Here is a 23,745-nt window from a genome sequence, read left to right as displayed (position 1 = left end):
AAACCAGTGGGTACCGCTAAACTAACATTGCGTTAACCCTCCACCATAGAAAATAACAATTTTAAGAAAAGACCAAGAAAAGAATGTATGAAAAGAAAATATGTAAGGACAGAGCCCTCCACACGGCCTCTCAACAAAAAAACACTCCCAGCATGCACTGAGAGAGAGAGAGAGAGAGAAAGAGTTTAAACCTTTTCAACATTTCTCGTTAGGACTGTCATGTAGCTATTTTATTGTGATCCAGTACCTAATTGATCGGCTGCTGAGTGATTGATGAGGATATTGATGAAGTAATCTGGGGATTGAGATGAGGACAGTTTTTTAATTGCCAAGGGGTGGACTAGCAGTGGAAACGCACGCACGCACGCAAGCACACCCACACACACACACACACCGACAGAAACACCCACACACACACACACCACCACCATCACCACCACCACCACCACTACCACCACTCCCACCACCACCACAATGTTACCACTCCTACGAAGGGGCGTAAAATTTAGCTAACGAACTTCGGGAAAATGCCGGGAAAAAAACTGATGAAAACTAAAATGTAAAAAATACTTCAACATTTCATCATAATATATGCACAAACTGTTTCGACTGGGAAGCATACGGTAAGCTTTACACGCATGAATAGCCTGTGTCTGTAGGCTGCTGCTACATGCAGAGCCTAACAGAGAGACATGCATCTCTCAGTGACAAATGCCAGAACCATGACTTAGGATCTGAGCTGGAGGGAGCAAGGGAGGGAGAGGGGGAGAGAGAGAGAAAGACAGAAGGAGCAACATAGAGAGAGGGAGCCAAAGAGAGAGAGAGAGAAATAAAAAGTTGGAGGGTGGGAGAGAGAGAAGCTACAGGGGGAGACAGATGGGGTGACGGATGAGAGAGAGATAGAGAAAGAGAGAGAGATGCATACACCTCCTGTCTCCAATCAGGCTGTAGTTTAGAGTAGTTTGGAGCGCAGCAGTTTGAGAAAATGAGTTTTTGTTCTCTGGGGGCTTGGAGAGCCAGGATGGCATGACCGAGTGAGGAGAAAGAGAGAGAGAGAGAGAGAACAAAAGAGAGAGAGAGAGGAAAAGAGAGAAAGAGAGAGAGAGAGAGAGAGAGAGGAAAATAGAGAGAGAAAGGAAAAGGGGGAGAGAGGAAAAGGGGGAGCATTTCAATCAAAAAAATCTATCTTGTTCATTATTCTCAAATTACAGCGTTACAGTTCATCCGTGTGTGTGTGTGGGTGTGTGTGAGTCCATTACGTAGTGTGGAAGATGCCTCCTATTTTCTGTGCAGTGTAGTAGTGTCTGTGCGTCAATGTTCTCTAACAAGCTGTACGCTTTGCTATACACACTCACAAATGAGGGACATTACCGTACGACAAACCACGTATTCTCCCTGCACACCCTAACTGACAAACAAACAAACAAAGGCAAAGTCTTCTCATGCTTTGTTTATTTCAAAACAGCTTTTGACTCAATTTGGCATGAGTGTCTGCTACACCAATTGTTGTGTTGGAGGGAAAACATACACAGTATAAAATCCATGTACACAAACAACAAGTGTGTGGTTAAAATTGGCAAAGAAAACACACATTTCTTTCCACAGGCCGTCGGGTGAGACAGGGATGCAGCTTAAGCCCCACCCTCTTCAACATACACTACTGTTCAAAAGTTTGGGGTCACTTAGAAATGTCCTTGTTTTTGAAAGAAAAGCACATTATTTGTCCTTTAAAATAACATAAAATTGATCAGAAATACAGCGTATACATTGTTAATGCTGTAAATGACAATCGTAGCTGGAAACGGCAGATTTTTTATTGAATATCTACATAGGCGTACAGAGGCCCATTATCAGCAACCATCATTCCTGTGTTCCAATGGCACGTTGTGCTAGCTAATCCAAGTTTACAATTTTAAAAGGCTAATTGATCATTAGAAAACCCTTTTGCAATGATGTTAGCACAGCTGAAAACAGTTGTCCTGATTAGAGAAGCAATAAAACTGGCCTTCTTTAGACTAGTTGAGTATCTGGAGCATCAGCATTTGTGGGTTTGATTACAGGCTCAGAATGGCCAGAAACAAAGAACTTTCTTCTGAAACTCGTCAGTCTATTCTTGTTCTGAGAAATGAAGGCTATTCCATGCGAGAAATTGCCAAGAAACTGAAGATCTCGTACATCGCTGTGTACTACTCCCTTCACAGAACAGCGCAAACTGGCTCTAACCAGAATAGAAAGAGGAGTGGGAGGCCCCGGTGCACAACTGAGCAAGAGTACAAGTACATTAGAGTGTCTAGATTGAGAAACAGACACCTCACCAGTCCTCAACTGGCAGCTTCATTAAATAGTACCCGCAAAACACCAGTCTCAACGTCAACAGTGAAGAGGCGACTCCGGGATGCTGGCCTTCTAGGCAGAGTTCCTCTGTCCGGGATCTGTGTTATTTTGCCCATTTTAATATTTTCTTTTTATTGGCCAGTCTGAGATATGGCTTTTTCTTTGCAACTCTGCCTCAATGTTATTTTAATGGACAAAAAATGTGCTTTTCTTTCAAAAGCAAGGACATTTCTAAGTGACCCCAAACTTTTGAATGGTAGTGTACATGATATACAGGAATATATGATATGCATGAATACATGAAATACATGATATACAGGAATACATGAATAAATGATATACATTATATACATGAATACATAATATACATTAATAACTCATATACATGATATGCAGGAATACATGATTAAATACTATTCATGATGTACATGATATACAGCAATACATGATATACAGGAATACATTAATAAATTATATACATGATGTACATGATATACAGAAATACATGATATAAAGGAATACATGAATACATTATATACATGATATACATGAATACATGATATACAGGAATACATTATATACATGATATACATCATATACAAGAATACATGATATACAGGAATACATGAATAAATTATATACAGGAATACATGATATGGTCCTGTGATATCTGATATCTTCCTTCCTTCCTTCTGTCTGTCTGTCTGTCTGTCTGTCTGTCTGTCTGTCTGTCTGTCTGTCTGTCTGTCTGTCTGTCTGTCTGTCTGTCTGTCTGTCTGTCTGTCTGTCTGTCTGTCTGTCTGTCTGTCTGTCTGTCTGTCTGTCTGTCTGTCTGTCTGTCTGTCTGTCTGCCTGCCTGCCTGCCTGCCTGCCTGCCTCTCTCCCCCCCCCTCTCTCTCTCTCTCTCTGTGTGTGTATACATCTCTATGTTTTATATGCATTGTGTTTGTGTGTGTTTTGCCAAAGATTAGATGAAAATGGAATTTCACTCATAATTTAAAAAAGCATCTCTCCTTTTCTCTCTGTCTCTCTCTCCATCTCTCTCCATGTCTCTATTCTCTGTGTGTGTCCTTGAGGTGAGAGTAGCAGAGTTTGGTCAGTCTGATAGAAATGTTTCCATTATTTATGGAGTGAGTGTGTTATCCCTTCTCTCCTCTCTACAGTGAGATGTAATGTAACACAATAAGAAGCTCTCCAGCTGGCCTACACACACACACACACACACACACACACACACACACACACACACACACACACACACACACACACACACACACACACACACACACACACACACACACACACACACACACACACACACACTGTGAGCCGCCAACACTGTGAAGGCGTAATTCAGAGAGAATGTGTAACAGCAATGGATTTGTGTGTTTTTTCCCCCTCCTTTCTGTGTGAGAGGCGGGCGGAACCGGTGTGTGTGAGGTACAGAGAAGGTGAGGGAGAAACACAAACAGTGTTTCTGCTGGTGAATAGTGTAGTTACCCTTGGTTACCCCTCCTGCCTCCTCCACCGCCGCTTCTGCTTTTCATAATTACAGTTCGGGACCAATGATGAGCACCATTCAAGGGCTCTGCTTAGTGACTGGGGTGTCTAGATGCCTTCAGGTTTTATTGTTATGGTTTCTGCCTGACACAAAAGGATAGCAAATTATTTGAAATGCAACCCCTAAAAAAAGTTGTCACTCTCCAATTTCTATTTCAACTTCAATACACAGATAAAGAATTGCGTCAGCCGAAAATGACGACAGAATACAGACGCACATAAACAACCAAAGACGTCAACCAGTGGACACCTTAGGCCTTGTATGGAACAGACACGTCACTTCCAGAACCTAAGACCAATGTTCTTGTTTTCCAGTGACTATGTTTCTAACGTTCCTTTTAAATCCCTTCAACGTTGATTCATGGTTCCTAACTTCTATGTCCCTCTGTCCCCTGTCCCAGTGATGGCTGGGCGGACCGGTACGATGTGACAGATGGGTATGTGCGCGAGGCGGCGGGGGGAATCACCATCAAGCTGCAGTCAGCTGATGTGAAGTGGTTTGATGAGTACTACCTGAAGCTGCGGCCGGACAACAACCTGAGAAACCCCTGGTTCCCTGAGTTCTGGCAACACCGATTCCACTGTAGGCTGAAGGGACACCCACAGGAGAGCCTCAAGTACAACCGCACCTGCAGCAGTGAGTATACACACATATTCGTATAAGCAGGCACACACGCAGACAAGCATACGCTCACATGCAGGCATGCACACTGTTCTGGAAACCAGGTGTGTTTGTGGGCGTCAATGATGACGTCAAAGGATGTATGAAGTAGCTCTCAGATCTGACCAGTCCATTCAACACATCTGGACAAGGAGGCTCTTTCATTCAGCCTGCTGCCACATTCACTCCTCTGTTCATTCAACAATCTGCATATTCAGCTGGGCACTGTGTGTGTGTGTGTGTGTGTGTGTGTGTGTGTGTGTGTGTGTGTGTGTGTGTGTGTGTGTGTGTGTGTGTGTGTGTGTGTGTGTGTGTGTGTGTGTGAGTGTGTGTGTGTGTGTGTGTGTGTAGTTCTGCTAATCACAGGCCTCATAGACACATGTTTCTCCAGAACTAATATGAACTGATCAGGCTGTTAGACCATCCTTTATCCAGACACCCCCCTCCCTCCAATAAAACCCCCTCCCTCCAATAAACCCCCCTTCCTCCAATAAACCCCCCTCCCTCCAATAAGCCCCCCTCCCTCCAATACGCCCCCCTCCCTCCAATAAACCCCCCTCCCTCCAATAAACCCCCCTCCCTCCAATAACCCCCCTCCCTCCATTACGCCCACCTCCCTCCAATACGCCCCCTCCCTCCATTACGCCCCCCTCCCTCCATTATGCCCCCCTCCCTCCAATACGCCCCCACCCTCCAATAAACCCCCCTCCCTCCAATTCACCCCCTCCCTCCAATAAACCCCCCTCCCTCCAATAAACCCTCCTCCATCCAATAAACCCCCCTCCATCCAATTAACCCCCCTCCCTCCAATTCGCCCCCTCCCTCCAATACGCCCCCACCCTCCAATAAACCCCCCTCCCTCCAATTCGCCCCCTCCCTCCAATAAACCCCCCTCCCTCCAATTCGCCCCCTCCCTCCAATAAACCCCCCTCCCTCCAATTCGCCCCCTCCCTCCAATAAACCCCCCTCCCTCCAATACGCCCCCACCCTCCAATAAACCCCCCTCCCTCCAATAAACCCCCCTCCCTCCAATAAACCCCCCTCCCTCCAATTCGCCCCCTCCCTCCAATACGCCCCCCTCCCTCCATTACGCCCACCTCCCTCCAATACGCCCCCTCCCTCCATTACGCCCACCTCCCTCCAATACGCCCCCCTCCCTCCATTACGCCCCCCTCCCTCCATTACGCCCCCCTCCCTCCAATACGCCCCCCTCCCTCCATTACGCCCACCTCCCTCCATTACCCCCCAATATGCCTGGAACATCACCTTTATGTCCAAAAGTCTCTCCTCTCTCGCTTTCTCTCCCCCTTCTCTCTCTCGCTCTCTTTCTCTCTCTCTCTCCCCTCTTTCTCTCTCCTCTCTCCTTTTCTCTCTCTCTCGCTCTCTCTCTCTCCCTCCCCTCTCTTTCCCTCTCCCATTCTCTCTCTCTTTTTCTCTCTCTCTCCCTTTCTCTCTCCCCCTCTCTCTTCTCCTTTCTCTCTCTTTCTCTCTCCCTCTCCTCTCTATCCTCTCTCTCTCTTTCGATCTCTCTCTCTCTTTCTCTCTCCCCTTCTCTCTCTCCTCTCTCTTTCTCTCTCTTTCTTTTCCCTCTCTTTCTCTCTCTCTCTCTCTTTCTCTCCCTCTCCCTCTCTCTCTCTCTCTCTCTCTCTCTCTCTCTCTCTCTCTCTCTCTCTCTCTCTCTCTCTCTCTCCCCTCCATCTCTCTTTCTCTCTCTCCCTCTCTCTCCTCTCTCTTCTCTCTCTCTCTCTCTCTCTCTCTCGCTCTCCCCCCTCTCTCTCTCTCCTCTCTCTCTCTCTCTCTCTCTCTCTCTCTCTCTCTCTCTCTCTCTCTCTCTCTCTCTCGATCTCTCTTTCTCATCATTCATATGCAAACCTGCCGGTGTGTTTGATTTCTTCAAAAGGACTCATGTATTCTAATGAAAATGAACTAAACAAGATGAGACAGAAGCCCCGTTTATACCTGGTTCTAACATGCGTCCGTTGTCATGACGGACGCATGTTTGTCCACAGTCTGATTGTGCCCACATTTGTCGACAGGTATAGACAATAAAAAGATGCATTGTGATCTGATTGTGATGAGATCTTCCTGACCACCTCCGGAGGTAGTCGATGATGCATCTTATATGGACATCCTTGAAGTGTAAACAAATCCAGACAACGAAAGCGTATACATTTGGCCAACGTCCCAGCCTCTCAACAAAAAACTCCCACCGGCCAGTTGAATTAAGATATATTTTTATGTTTGTCTGTACTTTAAAAGTTTCCCAGAATGTTTCATTAGGTTGTGGGAACAGTCTGGTGAGAACATTGTGGGGACATCACTAATTATATGTTCCCAAAATACGAAAACTGTCTAATTGTGCAGAGGATTATACAATACCACTTGCTGTTTCAAGGAAATTCCCAGAACACATTTGGTCTGTTCTTTAAAGGTTCCCAGAATGTTTCATTAGGTTGTGGGAACAGTCTGGTGGGAACAGTCTGGTGGGAACAGTCTGGTGGGAACATCACTAAAGATATGTTCCCAAAACACCAAAACTGTCCAGTTGTCATCTTGATCAGATGACGACAACCACATGTTAATGCAAGGTGTAACCACAGCTAGAGAGGAGAGGTGTGGGAGGAGACGAGTACAGAGGGAAGAGAGGGAAGAGAGGGTGTTTGAAGTTCATAAAGCAGGTTGAGTTTCATGAAGGCAAAACTGGTTGTTAGCTACAGGGTGTTCTAATTGGTCTCTTTTTTCTCCCTCCCTCCATCCTTATCCCTCTCCCTCCATCCTTATCCCCTTCCCTCCCTCCCTCCATCCTTATCCCTCTCCCTCCATCCCCTCCCTCCCTCATCCTTATCCCTCTCCCTCCATCCCCTCCCTCCATCCCCTCCCTCCATCCTTATCCCCTTCCCTCCCTCCCTCCATCCTTATCCCTCTCCCTCTATCCCCTCCCTCCATCCTTATCCCCTTCCCTCCCTCCATCCTTATCCCCTCCACCCCCTCCTTATCCCCTCCCTCCCTCCCTCCATCCTTATCCCTCTCCCTCATCCTTATCCCCTTCCCTCCCTCTCCCTCCATCCCATCCCTCCCTCCATCCTTATCCCCCCTCCATCCGTATCCCTCTCCCTCCATCCCATCCCTCCCTCCCTCCTTATCCCTCTCCCTCCAACCTTATCCCTCCCCCTCATCTCCTCCCTCCCTCCCTCCATCCTTATCCCCTCCCTCCCTCCATCCTTATCCCTCTCCCTCCACCCCCTCCCTTCCTCTTCTTATTCTTATCCACCTCCCTCCATCCCCTCCCTCCCTCATCCTTATCCCTCTCCCTCCATCCCCTCCCTCCATCCCCTCCCTCCATCCTTATCCCCTTCCCTCCCTCCCTCCATCCTTATCCCTCTCCCTCTATCCCCTCCCTCCATCCTTATCCCCTTCCCTCCCTCCATCCTTATCCCCTCCACCCCCTCCTTATCCCCTCCCTCCCTCCCTCCATCCTTATCCCTCTCCCTCATCCTTATCCCCCTCCCTCCCTCTCCCTCCATCCCATCCCTCCCTCCATCCTTATCCCCCCCTCCATCCGTATCCCTCTCCCTCCATCCCTCCCCTCCCCTCCATCCCATCCCTCTCTCCCTCCTTATCCCTCTCCCTCCAACCTTATCCCTCCCCCTCATCTCCTCCCTCCCTCCCTCCATCCTTATCCCCCCCTCCCTCCACCCCCTCCCTTCCTCTTCTTATTCTTATCCACCTCCCTCCATCTCCCGCATCCCTCCATCCTTATCCCTCTCCCTCCACCCCCTCCCTTCCTCCATTCTTATCCTTATCCCTCTCCCTCCATCCGTATCTCTCTCCCTCCATCCCCTCCCTCCATCCTTATCCCTCTCCCTCCATCCCCTCCCTCCCTCCATCCTTATCCCTCTCCCTCCATCCCCTCCCTCCATCCCCTCCCTCCATCCTTATCCCTCTCCCTCCATCCCCTCCCTCCATCCTTATCCCTCTCCCTCCATCCCCTCCCTCCCTCCCTCCATCCTTATCCCTCTCCCTCCATCCTTATCCCTCTCCCTCCATCCTTATCCCTCTCCCTCCATCCCCTCCCACCCTCCATCCTTATCCCTCTCCCTCCATCCCCTCCCTCCCTCCATCCTTATCCCTCTCCCTCCATCCCCTCCCTCCATCCCCTCCCTCCATCCTTATCCCTCTCCCTCCATCCCCTCGCTCCATCCTTATCCCTCTCCCTCCATCCCCTCCCTCCCTCCCTCCATCCTTATCCCTCTCCCTCCATCCCCTCCCTCCCTACATCCTTATCCCTCTATCTCCCCTCCCTCCCTCCTTATCCCTCTCCCTCCATTTCCCCTCCCTCCCTCCTTATCCCTCTCCCTCCATTTCCCCTCCCTCACTCATTATCCCCCTCCCTCCATCCTTATCTCCCTCCCTCCATCCTTATCCCTCTCCCACCATTTCCCCCCTCCATCCTTATCTCTCTCCCTCCATCTTCCCCCTCCATCCCTCCATCCTTATCCCTCTCCCTCAATCTCCCTCCCTCCATCCTTATCCCTCTCCATCTGTCTCCATCTCTCCCTTTCATCCATCGTCCAATCCTCTCTTTTTCTGTCTTTCTCCTCTCTGGTTCTCTCCCAGAGCGGGAGTCATTGCGACAGCAGTATGCCCAGGACACTAAGATGGGCTTTGTGATCAATGCCATCTACTCCATGGCCTATGGGCTCCATAACATGCAGCGCTCACTCTGCCCAGGCTACCAGGTGGGTGCTACTGGACTTGGCTGTACTAACAACAATCTACTGTCACTATTATAGTTGATTATAGTTGGGATTGTTCATATTGTTATTGAGATGACGATGATGATGATGATGATGGTGATGGTGGAGATGATGATGATGGTGATGATAATGATGATGTTGATGCTGATGATGATGATGATGGTGATGGTGATGGTGGAGATGATGATGATGGTGATGATAATGATGATGTTGATGCTGATGATGATGATGATGATGATGATGTTGATGATGATGATGATGATGGTGGAGATGATGATGATGATGGTGATGTTGATGATTCTGATAATGGTGATGATGATGATGGTGATGATGGTGATGGTGGTCCAGGGGCTGTGTGATGCCATGCGACCTATAGATGGTGCCACACTGCTGGACTTCCTGATGAAGACCAACTTCACAGGCGTGTCTGGAGAGGGTATCCTGTTTGACGAGAACGGAGACTCACCTGGCCGGTACGTGTGTGTGTGTGTGTGTGTGTGTGTGTGTGTGTGTGTGTGTGTGTGTGTGTGTGTGTGTGTGTGTGTGTGTGTGTGTGTGTGTGTGTGTGTCTAAATAGGACTTCATAAATAAGAAGAGCAGTGGCCTGGCTGTGATGATCTCATCCCATACACAGTATCTCCATACCTTAGTATGTATGTATCAATAGATTCAGAGGCACTGACTCCTGTGTGTGTGTGTGTGTGTGTGTGTGTGTGTGTGTGTGTGTGTGTGTGTGTGTGTGTGTGTGTGTGTGTGTGTGTGTGTGTGTGTGTGTGTGTGTGTGTGTGTGTGTGTGTGTGTGTCAGATATGAGATCATGAACTTTAAGAAGATGGGGAAGGACTACTATGACTATATTAACGTAGGGAGCTGGGACAACAGTGGGCTGAAGATCGACGACGACGAAATCTGGGCCAGCAAGGACACCATCATCAAATCAGTCTGCAGCGAACCCTGTGACAAGGGACAGATTAAGGTGACACACACACATCCCTACAGACACATCCTGTGTATGCTCTGGGGGGAGGGAGGGAGGGAGGGAGGGAGGGAGGGAGGGAGGAGGTGAAAGGTTGACCCTTCAAGAGTATCTCTGTTGATATTTCAATCTGATTGGTGTATTCTATCTAAGATAGTATTTCTGCAGCATTCTGATTGGTGTGTTTTTCCTGAGCTGATGAGGTTGTGTCCTCCAGGTGATCCGTAAAGGAGAGGTGAGCTGCTGCTGGACCTGCACTCCCTGTAAGGAGAATGAGTTTGTGTTTGATGAGTACACCTGCCGAGCCTGTGACCTGGGCTCCTGGCCCACCTTCCATCTCACAGGTGAGACACACACACACACACACACACACACACACACACACACACACACACACACACACACACACACACACACACACACACACACACACACACACACACACACACACACACACACACACACACACACAGTATACACTGATCGTGTTTTGACTGAATCTGTACTATTTCCATGAAAGCAGCTAATTATCCTTCCTTCTCTCCCGCTCTTCCTCCTCTCCCGCTCTTCCTCCTCTCCCGCTCATCCCCTCTCCCCTCCTCTTCTTAATTTGACACTGGCATGGTCACCATTGTACTAATTATTCTGTATTGAGGGCAATTTTCTATGCAAATGTATTTTAGCTGAGCTGTGGATATTGTTCTGTAATGCATTCGACTGCTCATCATTATACAGCTGCTAGCCAGCAAGCTCCAATGTTTAAAACATGAGCCCAACGCATCACAGCTGCGAACACAGATTACACACTTTACTGGAGTATTCTACTGCAACTTTTTAAGGAAAGGAGAGAAGTACACCGGAGAGAAGTAAGCGCTCACGTAATGTGGCTCCCGTCGGGACTGTAACTCCACACACTTGTCTTCCCAGATGCAGCTGTTCTATCCTGCCGATACAGCGTATAACCAGCCAGCTGTATGTTGATAGTGTCGTCGTTCAGCCACGACTCCGTGAAGCATAAGATATTACAGTTTTGAATATCCCGTTGGTAGTGTAATCTTGCGCGTAGGTCATCTATTGTATTCTCCAAAGATTGCACGTATGCTAGCAGAATGGAAGGAAGTGGAAGTGGGGGATTATTCGATCGCCTACGAATTCTCAGAAGGCAGCCCTCCCTTTGACCCCTTTTTCTCCGCCTCCTCTTCACGCAAATCACGGGGATCTGGGCCTGTTCCCGAAAAAGCAGTATATCGTTTGCGTCGGGCTCGTCAGACTCATTAAAGTCAAAAAAGGATTCTGCCAGTCCATGGTAAGTTATCGTAGTCCTGATGTCCAGAAGTTTTTTTCAGTCATAAGAGACGGTAGCGGCAACATTATCTACAAAATAAGTTTTTAAAAAATGTTACAAAAAACACAAAGAAACGAACAAAAAAAACCAATCGGTTGGGGACATGTAAAACGCCTGCCCTCTTCTCCGGCGCCATTATTCCCTATTAAATAAAAAAATGTCGAACAGAAAACCGAAGAAAATGAACAACAATGATAAATAGTTTGATGAAGAATGCAAAAACCTAAGAAAGAAATTGAGAAACCTATCCAACCAAAAACATAGAGACCCAGAAAACCTAAGTTTACGCCTTCACATTGGTGAATCACTAAAACAACACAGATTTACACTACGGAAAAAGAAGGAACAGAGCATCAGAAATCAGCTCAATGTAATTGAAGAATCCATAGACTCTAAGCACTTCTGGGAAAATTGGTAAACACTAAACAAACAACAACACGAAGGGTTATCTATCCAAAACGGACATGTATGGGTAAACCACTTCCCCAATCTATTCGGCCTTTAAACAAAGAACAAACAGCAAAAACAGATACATGATCAAATACAAATCTTAGAATCAACTATTAAAGACTACCAAGACACGCTGGATTCTCCAATTACAGTGAATGAACTACAGGACAAAATACAAACCCTCCAACCCAAAAAGTCCTGTGGTGTTGATGGTATCCTCAATGAAATGATAAAGTATGCAGACAACAATTTCCAATTGGCTATACTTAAACTCTTTAACATCATCCTCAGATCTGGAATCTTCCACAATATTTGGAACCAAAGACTGATCACACCAATCCACAAAAGTGGAGAGAAATCTGACCCCAATAACTACCGTGGGATATGCGTCAACAGCAATGTTGGGGAAATCCTCCGCATTATCATTCACTTCTTATGGCTGCAGGGGCAGTATTGAGTAGCTTGGATGAAAGGTGCACAGAGGTGCCCAGAGTAAACGGCCTGCTCCTCAGTCATAGTTGCTAATATTTGCATATTATTATTAGTATTGGATAGAATACACTCTGAAGTTTCTAAAACTGTTTGAATTATGTCTGTGAGTATAACAGAACTCATATGGCAGGCCAACACACACAGGTCTTTCCATCATTGTGTGATTTTTTTGTGTGCAAATGAACTCAGGCTTACTAACAATGTCAAATGTGATATAGTGAAGCACCTGAGTGAGTTAGGTACGCAATTACGGAGGTACTTTCCCAAAACGGATGACACAATCAACTGGATTCGTTATCTTTTTCATGCCCTGCCTCCAGTCCACTTACCGATATCTGAAAAAGAGATCTTCATCAAAATTGCAACAAGCGGTTCTGTGAAAATTGAATTTAATCAGAAGCCACTACCAGATTTCTGGATTGGGCTGCTTTCAGAGTATCCTGCCTTGGCAAATCATGCTGTTAAGACACTGATGCCCTTTGCAACCACGTACCTATGTGAGAGTAGATTCTCAGCCCTCGCTAGCATGAAAACTAAATACAGGCACAGACTGTGTGTGGAAAATAATTTAAGACTGAGACTCTCTCCAATACAACCCAACATTGCAGAGTTATGTGCATCCTTTCAAGAACACCCTTCTCATTAACCTGTGGTGAGTTATTCACAATCTTCAATGAAAAAATATGTTTTTATATGAAAGATGGTTTAAAAAAAGAGCAAACTTATTGATTATTATATTATTATTTGTGCCCTGGTCCTATAAGAGCTCTTTGTCACTTCCCACGAGCCGGGTTGTGACAACAACTCTCATTCTTACGCAGCTGGAGGTTGAATGTTTGAAGGGGTACGGGACTATAAAAAGTTTGGGAACCACTGCTCTACTTCACTTGCTTTGGCAATGTAAATATATGTTTCCCATGCCAATTAAGCCCTTAAATTGGAATTGAAATTGAAGAGAGAGAGAGAGAGAGAGCGAGAGAGGGAGAGAGAGAGAGAGAGAGAGAGAGAGAGAGAGAGAGAGAGGCCTCAATACAAAGTTCCTGAGCGACTGTAAAGTTGAGTTCAATTCAAGTTTTGTAAACAGTGTCTTCCAGAATTATTATTTCTTCTCTTAAAGGTACCTATACTCCCATTCAGCAAATAAACTGTTATTGCCTCTAAACTGAACTACTTCACTGGTTAATTTAACATTATAGACTGTGTTAAAGGTAGAGCCGTTAATGACTTCATCTATTTTAACGGCAGTGTGGCGGCGGTGTTCTGTCTGGTTTGCCGTCTCTGGTGTTCTGTCTCGCGGGAGGTATTTTCAGCGAACATTACGCCAGCACCTAATTACAACTGTCCCTTTAATTAATGAGACTTATCTCACAGCCCAGGAGGGGTGGGGGAACAGAGGGAGAGAGAGAGAGAGAAAAGGAGGGAGATAGAGGAGGGCACACGAGACAGAGACGGTGAGAAAAATGGAGGGATAACTAAATCCAGAGAAAAAGAGAGAGAAAGAAAGTAAGAAAAACTGAAAACTTATCAATGCTGTTTGTTTTTAACCTCTCACCATCTCTTTCTCTCTCCATCTCCCCCCCCACCCTCCAGGCTGTGACCCTATCCCAGTGGAGTACCTGCGTTGGGGGGACCCAGAGCCCATTGCTGCTGTGGCATTTGCTTGTTTGGGACTCTGTGCCACATTCTTCGTCACCTCCGTCTTCATCAGGTAACAAGTTATGGATTTTAACATAATAAATGTGAAAGTCAATGTCATATTCAAACCTTTGTTTGGGAAAATATGCACGGAGTACAACTCAGGGTATAACACGTTAAAGGGATTCCACTTGTTTTCCAACATGGTTTGGCTTGGGATTCTTTTCAACATGTCATTTTAACTGTAAGTTAGTATATTTGTTACAAGGTTATACAACAAACTGTGTGGGTGTAGGTTCCGGGACACTCCGGTGGTGAAGTCGTCTAGCAGAGAGCTGTGTTACATCATCCTGGCTGGGATCTGTCTGGGCTATCTGTGTACCTTCAGTCTCATCGCCAAGCCCCATGCTGCACACTGCTACCTACAGAGACTGGGCATAGGCCTGTCCCCTGCCATGAGCTACTCTGCCCTGGTCACCAAGGTACATCATCAAGTCCCTCTTTACCTTGATTCTTTCACCTACCATGTCCTTGAACATCTAGACATAATGATTTAACAAACAGACTGTGTTTGAAGTCATTATTACAGATTTCCCCTTCTCTCCCGGTATGAAGTCTATTCATTCATTCATTCATTCTCTGTGACGTTGTCAGTTGTTGTTGCAGACTAAACGTATAGCCCGTATCCTGGCTGTGTTGTTGTTGCAGACTAAACGTATAGCCCGTATCCTGGCTGTGTTGTTGTTGCAGACTAACCGTATAGCCCGTATCCTGGCTGTGTTGTTGTTGCAGACTAACCGTATGGCCCGTATCCTGGCTGTGTTGTTGTTGCAGACTAACCGTATAGCCCGTATCCTGGCTGTGTTGTTGTTGCAGACTAACCGTATAGCCCGTATCTTGGCTGTGTTGTTGTTGTTGCAGACTAACCATATAGCCCGTATCCTGGCTGTGTTGTTGTTACAGACTAACCATATAGCCCGTATCCTGGCTGTGTTGGTGTTGCAGACTAACCGTATAGCCCGTATCCTGGCTGTGTTGTTGTTGCAGACTAACCGTATAGCCCGTATCCTGGCTGTGTTGTTGTTGTTGCAGACTAACCGTATAGCCCGTATCCTGGCTGTGTTGTTGTTGCAGACTAACCGTATAGCCCGTATCCTGGCTGTGTTGTTGGTGTTGCAGACTAACCGTATAGCCCGTATCCTGGCTGTGTTGTTGTTGTTGCAGACTAACCATATAGCCCGTATCCTGGCTGTGTTGTTGTTACAGACTAACCATATAGCCCGTATCTTGGCTGTGTTGTTGTTCCAGACTAACCGTATAGCCTGTATCCTGGCTGTGTTGTTGTTACAGACTAACCATATAGCCCGTATCCTGGCTGTGTTGTTGTTACAGACTAACCATATAGCCCGTATCTTGGCTGTGTTGTTGTTCCAGACTAACCATATAGCCCGTATCTTGGCTGTGTTGTTGTTCCAGACTAACCATATAGCCCGTATCTTGGCTGTGTTGTTGTTCCAGACTAACCGTATAGCCCGTATCCTGGCTGTGTTGTTGTTGCAGACTAACCGTATAGCCCGTATCCTGGCTGTGTTGTTGTTGCAGACTAACCGTATAGCCCGTATCCTGGCTGTGATGTTGTTGCAGACTAACCGTATAGCCCGTATCCTGGCTGTGTTGTTGTTGCAGACTAACCGTATAGCCCGTATCCTGGCTGTGTTGTTGTTGCAGACTAACCGTATGGCCCGTATCCTGGCTGTGTTGTTGTTGTTGCAGACTAACCGTATGGCCCGTATCTTGGCTGTGTTGTTGTTGCAGACTAACCGTATAGCCCGTATCCTGGCTGTGTTGTTGTTGCAGACTAACCGTATGGCCCGTATCCTGGCTGTGTTGTTGTTGCAGACTAACCGTATAGCCCGTATCCTGGCTGTGTTGGTGTTGCAGACTAACCGTATGGCCCGTATCCTGGCTGTGTTGTTGTTGCAGACTAACCGTATAGCCCGTATCCTGGCTGTGTTGTTGTTGCAGACTAACCGTATAGCCCGTATCCTGGCTGTGTTGTTGTTGCAGACTAACCGTATGGCCCGTATCCTGGCTGTGTTGTTGTTGTTGCAGACTAACCGTATAGCCCGTATCCTGGCTGTGATGTTGTTGCAGACTAACCGTATAGCCCGTATCCTGGCTGTGTTGTTGTTGCAGACTAACCGTATAGCCCGTATCTTGGCTGTGTTGTTGTTCCAGACTAACCGTATAGCCCGTATCTTGGCTGTGTTGTTGTTACAGACTAACCGTATGGCCCGTATCCTGGCTGTGTTGTTGTTCCAGACTAACCGTATAGCCCGTATCCTGGCTGTGTTGTTGTTCCAGACTAACCGTATAGCCCGTATCCTGGCTGTGTTGTTGTTACAGACTAACCGTATAGCCCGTATCCTGGCTGTGTTGTTGTTGCAGACTAACCGTATAGCCCGTATCTTGGCTGTGTTGTTGTTGCAGACTAACCGTATAGCCCGTATTCTGGCTGTGTTGTTGTTACAGACTAACCGTATAGCCCGTATCTTGGCTGTGTTGTTGTTCCAGACTAACCGTATAGCCCGTATCCTGGCTGTGTTGTTGTTACAGACTAACCGTATGGCCCGTATCCTGGCTGTGTTGTTGTTGTTGCAGACTAACCGTATAGCCCGTATCCTGGCTGTGTTGTTGTTGCAGACTAACCGTATAGCCCGTATCCTGGCTGTGTTGTTGTTGCAGACTAACCGTATAGCCCGTATCTTGGCTGTGTTGTTGTTGCAGACTAACCGTATAGCCCGTATCCTGGCTGTGTTGTTGTTGCAGACTAACCGTATAGCCCGTATCCTGGCTGTGTTGTTGTTACAGACTAACCGTATAGCCCGTATCCTGGCTGTGTTGTTGTTGCAGACTAACCGTATAGCCCGTATCTTGGCTGTGTTGTTGTTCCAGACTAACCGTATAGCCCGTATCCTGGCTGTGTTGTTGTTACAGACTAACCGTATAGCCCGTATCCTGGCTGTGTTGTTGTTGCAGACTAACCGTATAGCCCGTATCTTGGCTGTGTTGTTGTTCCAGACTAACCGTATAGCCCGTATCCTGGCTGTGTTGTTGTTGCAGACTAACCGTATAGCCCGTATCTTGGCTGTGTTGTTGTTTTTCCAGACTAACCGTATAGCCCGTATCCTGGCTGTGTTGTTGTTACAGACTAACCGTATAGCCCGTATCTTGGCTGTGTTGTTGTTCCAGACTAACCGTATAGCCCGTATCCTGGCTGTGTTGTTGTTGCAGACTAACCGTATAGCCCGTATCTTGGCTGTGTTGTTGTTGTTCCAGACTAACCGTATGGCCCGTATCCTGGCTGTGTTGTTGTTACAGACTAACCGTATAGCCCGTATCCTGGCTGTGTTGTTGTTACAGACTAACCGTATGGCCCGTATCCTGGCTGTGTTGTTGTTGCAGACTAACCGTATAGCCCGTATCTTGGCTGTGTTGTTGTTACAGACTAACCGTATAGCCCGTATCTTGGCTGTGTTGTTGTTACAGACTAACCGTATAGCCCGTATCCTGGCTGTGTTGTTGTTGCAGACTAACCGTATAGCCCGTATCCTGGCTGTGTTGTTGTTGCAGACTAACCGTATAGCCCGTATCCTGGCTGTGTTGTTGTTGCAGACTAACCGTATAGCCCGTATCCTGGCTGTGTTGTTGTTGCAGACTAACCGTATAGCCCGTATCCTGGCTGTGTTGTTGTTGCAGACTAACCGTATAGCCCGTATCCTGGCTGTGTTGTTGTTGTTGCAGACTAACCGTATAGCCCGTATCCTGGCTGTGTTGTTGTTACAGACTAACCGTATAGCCCGTATCCTGGCTGTGTTGTTGTTGCAGACTAACCGTATAGCCCGTATCTTGGCTGTGTTGTTGTTACAGACTAACCGTATGGCCCGTATCCTGGCTGTGTTGTTGTTCCAGACTAACCGTATAGCCCGTATCCTGGCTGTGTTGTTGTTGCAGACTAACCGTATAGCCCGTATCCTGGCTGTGTTGTTGTTGCAGACTAACCGTATAGCCCGTATCCTGGCTGTGTTGTTGTTCCAGACTAACCGTATAGCCCGTATCTTGGCTGTGTTGTTGTTCCAGACTAACCGTATAGCCCGTATCCTAGCTGTGTTGTTGTTGCAGACTAACCGTATAGCCCGTATCCTGGCTGTGTTGTTGTTGCAGACTAACCGTATAGCCCGTATCCTGGCTGTGTTGTTGTTCCAGACTAACCGTATAGCCCGTATCTTGGCTGTGTTGTTGTTGTTGCAGACTAACCGTATGGCCCGTATCCTGGCTGTGTTGTTGTTCCAGACTAACCGTATAGCCCGTATCCTGGCTGTGTTGTTGTTGTTGCAGACTAACCGTATAGCCCGTATCCTGGCTGTGTTGTTGTTGTTGCAGACTAACCGTATAGCCCGTATCCTGGCTGTGTTGTTGTTGCAGACTAACCGTATGGCCCGTATCCTGGCTGTGTTGTTGTTGCAGACTAACCGTATAGCCCGTATCCTGGCTGTGTTGTTGTTGTTGCAGACTAACCGTATGGCCCGTATCCTGGCTGTGTTGTTGTTACAGACTAACCGTATAGCCCGTATCCTGGCTGTGTTGTTGTTCCAGACTAACCGTATAGCCCGTATCTTGGCTGTGTTGTTGTTGCAGACTAACCGTATATAGCCCGTATCCTGGCTGTGTTGTTGTTCCAGACTAACCGTATAGCCCGTATCCTGGCTGTGTTGTTGTTACAGACTAACCGTATAGCCCGTATCTTGGCTGTGTTGTTGTTCCAGACTAACCGTATAGCCCGTATCCTGGCTGTGTTGTTGTTGTTACAGACTAACCGTATAGCCCGTATCCTGGCTGTGTTGTTGTTGCAGACTAACCGTATGGCCCGTATCCTGGCTGTGTTGTTGTTACAGACTAACCGTATAGCCCGTATCCTGGCTGTGTTGTTGTTCCAGACTAACCGTATAGCCCGTATCTTGGCTGTGTTGTTGTTCCAGACTAACCGTATAGCCCGTATCCTGGCTGGCAGTAAGAAGAAGATCTGTACAAAGAAGCCCAGGTTCATGTCTGCCTGCGCCCAGCTCATCATCGCCTCTCTACTCATCCTGCTGCAGCTGGGCATCATAGTGGCTCTCTTCCTCATGGAACCCCCACAGGTAGGCTGTGCCCACTGGGTGTGTGTGTGTGTCAGTGGGGGGTGGCAGGGAATTGTCAGCCTAAGGGTCTGAGACTGCCTCTTAAAGAATTAAGTGAATGATACATTTACTTGCTGAACTGGCTGAAGTGAAAACCCTGGTGTTGGTCTCCACCTCTACAGTTGTCCAAACCCACTTTCTTTTTTTTACTTGATTTTTAAAATTGTTATTATATTTTTTATGCCCTTTTTCTCCCCCAATTTCGTGATATCCATTTGGTAGTTATAGTCTTGTCTCATCGCTGCAACTCCCGTACGGACTCGGGAAAGGCGAAGGTCGAGAGCCATGCATCCTCCGAAACACGACCCTGCCAAGCCTCACTGCTTCTTGACACACTGCTCTCTTTAACCCGGAAGCCAGCTGCACCAATGTGTCGGAGGAAACACTGTACAGCTGGCGACCGAAGTCAGCGTGCATGCGCCCGGCCCGCCACAAGGAGTCGCTAGAGCGCGATGGGACAAGGACATCCCGGCTGGCCAAACCCTCCCCTAACCCGGACAGCGCTGGGCCAAACCCTCCCCTAACCCGGACAGCGCTGGGCCAAACCCTCCCCTAACCCGGGCGACGCTGGGCCAAACCCTCCCCTAACCCGGACGGCGCTGGGCCAAACCCTCCCCTAACCCGGACGACGCTAGGCCAAACCCTCCCCTAACCCGGACGACGCTGGGCCAAACCCTCCCCTAACCCGGACGACGCTGGGCCAAACCCTCCCCTAACCCGGACGACGCTGGGCCAAACCCTCCCCTAACCCGGACGACGCTGGGCAAGTTATGCGCCGCCTCATGGGTCTCCCGGTTGCAGTAGGCTGCGACACAGCTTGGGATCGAACCCGGGTCTTTAGTGACGCAGTACAGTGCCTTAGACCGCTGTGCCACTCGGGAGACCCCCAAACCCACTTTCTGACTCTATACATACTGTACAGCATCTACACTGAGTGTACAAAACATTAAGAACACCTTCCTAATATTGAGTTCCACCCCACCCCCTCTTGCGCTCAGAACAGCCTCAGTTTGTCGGGACATGGACTCCACAAGGTGTCTAACGCGTTCCACAGGGATGCTGGCCCATGTTGACTCCAATGCTTCCCACACTTGTGTCAAGTTGGCTAGATGTCCTTTGGCTGGTGGACCATTCTTGATACACACGGGAAACTGTTGAGTGAGAAAAACCCAGCAGCGTTGCAGTTCTTGACACAAACCAGTGTGCCTGGCACCTAATTCCATACCCCGTTCAAAGGCACTTAAATCTTTTGTCTCGCCCATTCACCCTCTGAATGGCACACATCCACAATCCATGTCTCAATTGTCTCAAGGCTTAAAAATTATTCTTTAACCTGTGTCCTCCCCTTCATCTACACTGATTGAAGTGGATTTAACAAGTGACATCAATAAGGAATCATAGCTTTTACCTGGATTCACCTGGTCACACTATGTCATGGAAAGTGTTCAAATCAAATCAAATTGTATTGGTCACATACACATGGTCAGCAGATGTTAATGTGAGTGTAGAGCAATGCTTGTGCTTCTAGTTCTGACAGTGCAGTAATATATACCATGTAATCTATCAATTCCACAACAACTACCTAATACACACAAATCTAAAGGGATGGAATAAGAATATGTACATATAACCATATGGATGAGCGATGACCGAGCGGCATAGGCACGATGCAGTAGATGTTCCTAATGTCTTGTCCACTCAGTGTATGTACATGCTGATACAGATGTCTCTACTACCTGCAGGTGATCCACGACTACCCCAGCATCCGGCAGGTCAACCGCATCTGTTACACCACCAACCTGGGCGTGGTGGCGCCGCTGGGCTACAACGGCCTGCTGATCCTGAGCTGCACCTTCTACGCCTTCAAGACGCGCAACGTCCCGGCCAACTTCAACGAGGCCAAGTACATCGCCTTCACCATGTACACCACCTGTATCATCTGGCTGGCCTTCGTGCCCATCTACTTCGGTTCCAACTACAAGATCATCACCATGTGCTTCAGCGTCAGCCTCAGTGCCACTGTGGCGCTCTGCTGCCTGTTCGTTCCCAAGGTAACACACACAGGACACGAGAAAACAACTTCAGCTTTAATCAAAACGGAATCAGGTGCTCGACTGAGGGGCTTGAAAAGGAATGTTTTTTTTTTAATATTGTGTTTGGTTATAAGGGGCTTGTGAAGGGTTATAACAAGTGTTATGTAGTGCTTATGAAGGGTTAGGAAGCTCTTCTGTCTGTCTCGCTCTCTCCAGGTGTATATCATCCTGGCCAAGCCGGAGCGTAACGTGCGCAGTGCCTTCACTACGAGCACGGTGGTACGCATGCACGTGGGTGATGGGAAGTCCTCCTCGGCCGCCAGCCGCTCCTCCAGCCTGGTCAACCTCTGGAGGCGACGCTGCTCCGCTGGAGAGACACTCAGGTGTGTGTGTGTATGCGTGTGTGTGCGTGTGTGTGTGTGTGTGTGTGTGTGTGTGTGTGTGTGCGTGTGTGTGTGTGTGTGTGTGCGTGTGTGTGTGTGTGTGCGTGTGTGTGTGTGTGTGTGTGTGTGTGTGTGTGTGTGTGTGTGTGTGTGTGTGTGTGTGTGTGTGTGTGTGTGTGTGTGTGTGTGTGTAGAGCAGGGAATACAGAGAGATGCTGTAGAGCCTGTCTGGGGTCACACAGGAGGTAGTGTTTAGCTGAGGAGGGTACAGAGATCGGTGCTGGGTCACTGTCCAGCTGTGCAGCTGTCTGTCTCTCTGTCTGACCTGAGTCCGACCCGCACACCTGATTATGCAGATGGCACTTTCCAGGAAAATGAGAGAGGGGGGAGAGAGAGAAAGGGGGAGAGAGAGAGAAAGGGGGAGAGAGAGAAAGGGGGAGAGAGAGAGAGGGGGGAGAGAGAGAAAGGGAGATAAAACAAAGTTGAAGAGGACAAGCTAAAGGACAAGCATCTCTAATGGAACAACCACGTGACCATATGAAATGACAACGTGCTGCTCCACAGGATAAAAGGGAAAAGGACATTATCTTTAGTCAGCTGGTTACTGTCTCACTTGGCAAGCAGGATTACAATCAGACCACTATAAGATGTGTCAAAAAGACCCCCCCCCCCTCTTTCCATCTCTTTCTCCCCTTGTTATATGTGTGTGTGTGTTTGTGTCTGTGTGCTGAGGTTATATGAGTCTCTCTAGAGTCCTCCCACCCATAGCCACAGCAGCATGATTTAATCAGACGCTCCATCATAGATTAATCACACTAATTAACCTGACAATTGGGAGAGAGAGAGAGAGAGAGAGAGAGAGAGCGAGAGAGAGAGAGAGAGAGAGAGAGAGAGAGAGAGAGAGAGAGAGAGAGAGAGAGAGAGAGAGAGAGAGAGAGAGAGAGAGAGAGAGAGAGAGATGGGGGAGAGAGGGGGGGGGGGGGGGAAGAGAGGGAAGTGGACAAACAGGGGAGATAAAAGTGGAGGGGAGGAATAGAGAAAATAATTTCTACACTGTTATGCACCAGCTGTGACACACTTGTTCCATTTCCTGTTTTCACTTCCTGTTTCCTGTCTCTGCAGTTCCAATGGGAAGTCAGTATCCTGGGCCCAGACGGAGCGGGGTTCCCGTGGAAACCACCTGTGGCAGCGCCTGTCATTCCACATCAAGAGGAAGGAGAACAACCAGACAGCTGTCATCAAGCCCTTCTCCAAGACCCCCGAGGGGCGCTACAGTGGGGGCCCTGACCTTCACCCCCGCATGCCGTCCTTCCCCCACTCCCACTCCCACCCTGATGCAGACAAGACCCTGTACGAGCTCACAGAGGCAGAGGAGAGATACGCCGAGGAGAGATGCCCAATTACCTACCGGCCTCAGACCCCTTCACCAATCAGTACTGTCAGCCAGCACCTGCATGGGGCGGAACTAAGGGAGGAGCCGCTTGTGATGGGTGTACCGACCTCCCTGACCAGGGGTTCTGTCGGCGGGGGTGATGTGTTTGACAGTTCTCTGATGGATCAGATCAGCTGCGTGGTTAACCGTTTCACTGCCAACATCAGCGAGCTCAACAGCATGATGCTCTCCCCGTCTCCCACACACTCACACACACACGCCCTGACGCCCTCCCACCCTGCAGACCCCTTCCTCCTCCCCCGGGAGATCCCCCTCCCCCTCACCATGACCACATACGCTGACGTCCAGCCCCTGCCCCCTGTAGAGTCCTACGTAGGGGGACACGCCGGCCTCACTCACCCCCTGCCTCACCCTCGCCTCCTAACTCACCCTCAGGCCTCCCACTCTCCGGTGCGACACCTCACTGTGGGAGTGGAGTCCCCTCTAAGGA

General features: G+C 48.2%; 1 protein-coding gene across 1 annotated transcript in view; it reads left to right on the top strand.

The window, feature by feature from the left end:
- Positions 1-23,745, top strand: part of LOC120018950 (metabotropic glutamate receptor 5-like) — a 159,150-nt gene that overhangs the window by 135,220 nt on the left and 185 nt on the right. The window contains exons 4-14 of the mRNA XM_038962160.1: positions 4,296-4,531; positions 9,173-9,294; positions 9,661-9,785; positions 10,119-10,287; positions 10,505-10,631; positions 14,165-14,282; positions 14,505-14,691; positions 19,249-19,407; positions 21,189-21,497; positions 21,696-21,862; positions 22,985-23,745. The exon at positions 22,985-23,745 is cut by the window's right edge and continues 185 nt beyond it. Coding sequence (XP_038818088.1) covers positions 4,296-4,531; positions 9,173-9,294; positions 9,661-9,785; positions 10,119-10,287; positions 10,505-10,631; positions 14,165-14,282; positions 14,505-14,691; positions 19,249-19,407; positions 21,189-21,497; positions 21,696-21,862; positions 22,985-23,745 — 2,480 coding nt within the window. The remainder of the gene's footprint in view (positions 1-4,295; positions 4,532-9,172; positions 9,295-9,660; positions 9,786-10,118; positions 10,288-10,504; positions 10,632-14,164; positions 14,283-14,504; positions 14,692-19,248; positions 19,408-21,188; positions 21,498-21,695; positions 21,863-22,984) is intronic.

The sequence above is a fragment of the Salvelinus namaycush genome, chromosome 23 (assembly GCF_016432855.1).
Source record: "Salvelinus namaycush isolate Seneca chromosome 23, SaNama_1.0, whole genome shotgun sequence".
Taxonomy (NCBI): Eukaryota; Metazoa; Chordata; class Actinopteri; order Salmoniformes; family Salmonidae; genus Salvelinus; species Salvelinus namaycush.
Note: the sequence above shows the minus strand (reverse complement) of the source record. Positions and strands in the feature narration are given on the sequence as shown.